The following is a 6,000-nucleotide window of genomic DNA, read 5'->3' on the forward strand; positions in this document are numbered from 1 at the left end:
TATTTTACAAACCTGAATTTTTAAACTGGATTGGTGTGTTACTTTTAAATAACTAGCCATAAAATTTCAGGCATTTTAAAATGCTGCAATGAGTAATACCGGTTTTTCTCCTACTGGGAAGCCTTTCGGTTGTGCTCTTACTTTATTTTATTTGTGGGGGTGGAAGATGTACCGTAAGTGGTAGAAACCGCACTGTCATGTTCTCACTGACCGAGTCAGGCTATGTGTCATGCCCAAATGATTCTGTTCCGAGAAAGGGAGAGGAGAGGGTTTTCAAAGGCAGCAGGAAATCAGATGTGAGGATTTGCGGTGGTCGTGAAGGTATCTTCCTCCCTGGTGATTGGATTAGATTCTGAGAAGTGGCCCAAACACCGCTGCACATCCTGAGCTCCATCCGCCTCCCCACCGCCCCAAATGCACGTGCACAGATGCACCAGCCAGTTTCCCAGAAATAAAATGCCCTGGCAGGTGGCTGCACTGAAATGGTTTTCCTTTTAAGCTCTCTGGAATCCTGTTGAATATTAAAGTTCCATCTTGAGGCTAGACTCAATTCAGATCTGCCTGCAAAGATGTAGAACAGCGACTCTTCATTTGCTGGGTGATTGATCCCTGACTCTGTGCACTGAACGTGTGTGTTTACAGAACAGTCATCTACCTATGATACCGGGAGGTGTGATGGATGGTGCGCGAGATGGGGACAAGGGTTGATGCAGAGTCAGGGAGAGCAGTTTCCTTGTAGCTTGACTCCATGCTCCTGCCATCAACCTTCGCAGCAGGATGCCTGCGAAGACAGGAGACAGAGAGTCTCCACCTGGGGTGGGGGAAGCCCAAAAGCACTATTCATCCTTTTTGGTATTTATGCCTGCCTAACCAGTTTCATCCTGCAGAATCACAGTCCCCTCCCCTCTGACAAAATAAAGAAGAAAAAAAAAAGTTACCCAAAGCCTTCTATGCCTGGAGCTGTGAGCTGGGGAGGACCCGAGGTTCCTGAACCCCTGATTTGCATCCCTGGCTGTAAGAGAAAGCATTCTGGAACATGGCAGAGGAAATGTTTACCAAACCAATTTGCTCTGTTTGGGGAGTTCTTGGTCATAACACTCCCCGCTGCTGGTGATTAACTAGTAAATAATGCATGGGCCGCCTCTGGTTCCCAGTGTGTTGGCTGTGTGGAAAAGGTCACTGTCGTGTATTAGGAGGCAAATAAGATGGGCGGGCACCTGCTGCAGCTCCTTTCTTGAACCTGTTGCCTTTTTGACAGGTGCAAAACATGTCTCAATCCATAGAGGTCCTGGACAGGCGGACTCAGAGGGACTTGCAGTATGTGGAAAAAATGGAGAACCAGATGAAGGGACTGGAGTCCAAGTTCAAGCAGGTGGAGGAAAGCCATAAGCAACACCTGGCCAGGCAGTTCAAGGTATGCGTGCTCCTTCCTCCTAGTGAGACTGGGTTTGGTTTCCCTTTGTGCTTTCCCCTTCCCCTCCAGAACTAGAAACTCGGGGCTGGGGAGGAGCCCAGCAGAAATTGCCCTTGGCCTTGCAAACGGCTGCCACCGTCCTTGGAAATGGAGAGGCACCCTGCCCTCGCCCTCGCTAGGCAAAAAACAGGGTCAACGGGTGGACAGAGCGGCGGTTTTCAGCCCCCATTAGCTTCCCAGGCCAGGGTCCCAGGACCTGGCTTCTGAAGCCAGGTCACAGATTAGCTGGGAAGGGACATGATTGGTCCTTGTCATTCTGCAGCTGCTATAGGTAAATCCCATTAGCCAAGGATTAGCTTAATTGATTAGAGCCATTTCTGAGCAGGGATCACTCGGGGCAATTTTTCACATCTGACCTAATTTAGCTATGACAGGGCACACTGTAGATTTGCAGGGAGGAAAGAGAGAGACACCAACATCTTTCTCACTTCCTGGTAAGTGTTTTTTTCTTTTTTTCTTTTTCTCTCTGGGTCACTCTGGACTTTAAAGCCAGAGTTTGACCTAAAATTATATATACATATATAGAAATATGTATATATACATATATATACACCTCTAGTTTACTCAGCTTCAAAATGATTAAATTGAAAAATTATATGCACCTTAATTAAGGTACACGTGCATGTTAATTAGCAATCTAGCCCAGATATAAATGAACAGGTCAAATTACACAGCCCTGCTTGACTAGAAATTGCTGATGCTCTGTCTTCCTGTCCTTTTTATGCTAATGTTTTCCTTTGATGTGCTCCCTGCATGAAGCAAGAAGTAATCCACTTTTAAAACCGATACATTATACAGACCAAATGGCAGGCTAACGAAGTAATAAATCTATATTATAAATAAAATAATAGCAGGCCTGATCCTATCAAGGAGCAATGAGCCAGTTGCTCACGTTGGAGGCAGGTGACTTTGCTGTCCTTGCTTCTGACAACGTCATCGTGAATTATCTCAGAGAGAGAGATTTTTGACCCGCCTGACCAAAAAGAGTTTGTGTCTCTCCCTGAAAGGCCAGCATTCCCTTGTGCCATGCTAGAGTCCGATTCCTCTGAAGACGGGGGTCTCTTTAGCCGCCACGAGCTAGCTCATCTTTGCAAGCACTGTCCACACGGGCATCTCTCCCAGGTCCAAAATTGGGAGCAATATGGCCCCTGGGGAGGAAAAGCAACCCCTTGCCTCTGACCATGCTTTAATTGCATTGAGAATTTCACCAGGGATTGAAAGGGAATCTCTATAACTGTTCAGGCAGTTGGTTTAGACTAAATCTAGCAATGGAGTGTGATTTTTTTTTTTAAGTGACCATGAAAATATTTGTCTATTAATGGCTGTCTGTTTAAGGCAGGCTAGTGAGGTAGCTCTTCAACAGTATTTCGTTTTCTTGCTTGCAGGGCTAACTTAAAAGCGTTTTTTCAGTGCTGCAGTGACTGAAGAAGCAGTCCACTCCCATGTAACCATGACAGAGGGTCAGAGAGCTTTTGCACCATGCATTTTTACTATTATTTTCCAATACTTAGCACCATATCACTAAGGAACCTTGAACACAACCAGGATCCTCTTTTGCATGCGACTGTAGATGCATTCCATGGATAGTTTGAACCCTTGTCAATGCGTTTTTTGAAAAAGAAAAAAAAAAGAAACTGTGTGTGTGATTAAAAGCATGTAACCTTAAGATGTTGCATTCTAAACTGACAATAAAGACCTTTCCCAAATATGTTGGTGTTCTGAAGACTGTTTAATATGCTCTCCTAACTCTTTTGGGCCAGAATACATAAACCTATAAATGAAACAGGGGTGTGCACATGCTCCCTCACCCGGGGAGAAGCCAGGCCAAGGCAGGGTGTTGCAAGTTTTTGCACGCAGAGCACTGAACCCAGCTTATTTTAACCTTGCAGGCGATAAAAGCGAAAATGGATGAACTTAGGCCTTTGATCCCTGTGTTGGAAGAGTACAAGGCCGATGCCAAATTGGTATTGCAATTTAAGGAGGAGGTCCAGAATCTGACGTCAGTGCTTAACGAGCTGCAAGAGGAAATTGGCGCCTATGACTACGATGAACTTCAGAGCAGAGTGTCCAATCTTGAAGAAAGGCTCCGTGCATGCATGCAAAAACTAGGTAGGACCAGAACCCTGCGGGGGCGTGGCACTTCACGGCCCACCTCCGCTCTCCTACAGGCTTAGGGAGTGGTGCTGAAATGGACAGCGCCCGCCTGGCTTCAGGGAGGCCGCGGCTGGATTAGGGCTTCTGGGTAGGGCTCCCGCTGGGGAGCATACAGAGAGGGCACTCGCCCTAGGGCACTGTGCAAAGGCCGGCTCGCAGACCCCGTGAAGTCGCACATCCGGAAAAGGGACTCGATGCCACATACCATCTGCAGAGTATGTGTGAGTGGGTGTGTCTGTGTGTGGAATGGGTGTGTTTAGGACACGAGTTTAATAGGGCTGGAAACATACATCTCATATTCTCTCCAGGTTGGGAACAAGGGCTGACGAAACTCCCGAGATAGCGAATCATGCGTGGTTTGAATAAAAGAGGAAAGAAAATTCGGTCACACCACCATAGAGGACTTGCCATTCACAGCGAGAAAAGGCGTCAGTCCGTCCTAACAGCCTGGATGGAGGGAGCCTCTGAGCCCACAGGCTCCTCAACCCCATTGTTGCTTTCTGGGGAGGCACCAGATCTGGGGGTCCCCCGCCATGGGGGGACCCCTCTAGATTCTGGCTTGTGCTTGAATTCCTGCTCGCCTTATCAACTTCCCTATTGGGTGCTCTCACAAATCGTGACTTGCTGGCGTCTGAGCCCACTCTCCTGCCACGTTTCCAATTTCCAGTTCATTCTTTGGTTTTCGCGTGAAGAGTAGCTGGCCCTTCTCACTTACTGGCTTTTGACACCAAGGTTGTTCATGTTCATACTGTATCCTTAGTGTACTTTAGGGTAATTTTTAGTGTAATTTTGGTTTATGAAGAAGTTTCCCTTAGGTTTTATCTGTTATTCTAACTTGATTCCCTCCCCACACCCCCCACATATACCCCAAATGCCTTCTCACAAACTTACAACATCCCAAAGTAGCAAATACTTTTAAAAATCCCTGGTGCCGTGAGGCAAAAGGGAGAGAACATCCGAAAGGCAAGGAAGTAGTCAGCCAGCCCCCGTTTGAGCAGGTCCAGATTATCTCGAACGCTGCTCTAGGCCTCCCAGCAAAGGCAAACACTCGAAAGTCCCCCCAAGCCTGGGGAGGACGGTGAGAGGCGTTGGGAGTTTAATCTGGTTTAATGTGGGCACTTCTGCTGAGTCCCATGAGGGATTGTCTACTGCGTTTTTCCAGTGATGCGCTTCATGGCGCCCCTGTCCTGGTGTGTCAGGGCCTGGGGGACCCGGGACGGCCCCAGGAGGGGTCAGGGCTGGGCAGTCTCCACACCGCTTCCAGTTCTGACACTCCAGGGGTCGGTGTGATATTTAGAATGTTCACGTTTATGGGACCGTATTTATGACTACGGGTTATATAATTATTTCCGTTGGGCACAGGTTGGGGTTTCTACCCAGCATTAGACCACACGCTGACCGCCTCTCTCTGTCCAGACCCTCCACCCAGGGGTCTCAGCCTCTGAAGAATGAAGGGGTGAGGGGGCTTTTGGTTATTTTATTCCCCCCTACCCACCCCGGGATACAGACTGTGTATACCAGGGAGAAACTGAGATGGGGCCTCCACGCTTGCCCTGTAGGGGGTCAAGGAGCAAAGTGGAAATTCAGAGTGGAAAGTTACAAACGCTGAGAAGGCACAGGCCTCTCCCAGGGGGACACTGCCCCTCTTGGGACGAGCAGCCTTCCCATCAGCACCTGGCCTATTTTTAGAAGCTGCATCAATTTTCCTTGCGGCTTAGGATCTTGGGGCTTCCACACGGTTACCCTTGGGCCGCCGAGGTGGTTGATCTGGGAGTAAAGAGAGAGGATGACTCCCAGGGGCCATGTGCTCTCCCATCGGGGTGCAGCCGTGTGGTCTTGCCTCTGGGTTTCTTTCTTCAGAAACACCTTGACTTGTAGATAGACCCACTGAATCGGAGTCTGTAGGGGGCCCAGGGATCTGCATTTAACCAACGGCCGGGTGAGTCACATGAACACCAAAGGGTGATAGCCCTCGGTCTGCGGCTGGCTGTAGTTAGGTATCACCCTGCGGCTGTGTGACTCTCCCCAGGCACTGACTGTCTCGAGGGCCAGCCACCTGTTTATCTGTACAGTGAAGGTGTAGGAGTCCCCACGCCCTGGGATCACCGTGAGAGTCCAGGGACACCTCATATCATGGCTCACACTATGCCTGGCAGAGTGGGGGGCCGCAGGGCCGGCCAGTCGGCAGGCAAGTAGGAAGTGATAGGTAGGCAGGTAGGCGGGCAGGCAGACAGATGCAGTTGGTAGGTAGATGAACAGATAGGTAGGTGGGTAAGTGTGGGGGTAGATAAATAGGCAGATGACAGATTGAACATGGCCCCTCCCTCTCCTTAGGTTTCCATTCAAGCTCAATAACTTAAGGACCACATTCC

The 6,000-nt window shown here is 49.0% G+C and overlaps 1 protein-coding gene across 3 annotated transcripts in view; it reads left to right on the plus strand.

The window, feature by feature from the left end:
- OLFM1 (olfactomedin 1) overlaps positions 1-6,000 on the plus strand; it is a 29,456-nt gene that overhangs the window by 18,341 nt on the left and 5,115 nt on the right. For 2 of the 3 annotated variants that reach the window (XM_081803932.1, XM_081803931.1), the window contains exons 3-4: positions 1,259-1,414; positions 3,364-3,583. In XM_081803932.1, coding sequence (XP_081660058.1) covers positions 1,259-1,414; positions 3,364-3,583 — 376 coding nt within the window. Of the gene's footprint in view, positions 1-1,258; positions 1,415-2,859; positions 3,183-3,363; positions 3,584-6,000 lie in introns of those variants that run through there. The other variant, XM_081803933.1, reaches the window with a different exon arrangement.

The sequence above is a fragment of the Leptonychotes weddellii genome, chromosome 14 (assembly GCF_054177405.1).
Source record: "Leptonychotes weddellii isolate Sample4059 chromosome 14, ASM5417740v2, whole genome shotgun sequence".
NCBI lineage: Eukaryota > Metazoa > Chordata > Mammalia > Carnivora > Phocidae > Leptonychotes > Leptonychotes weddellii.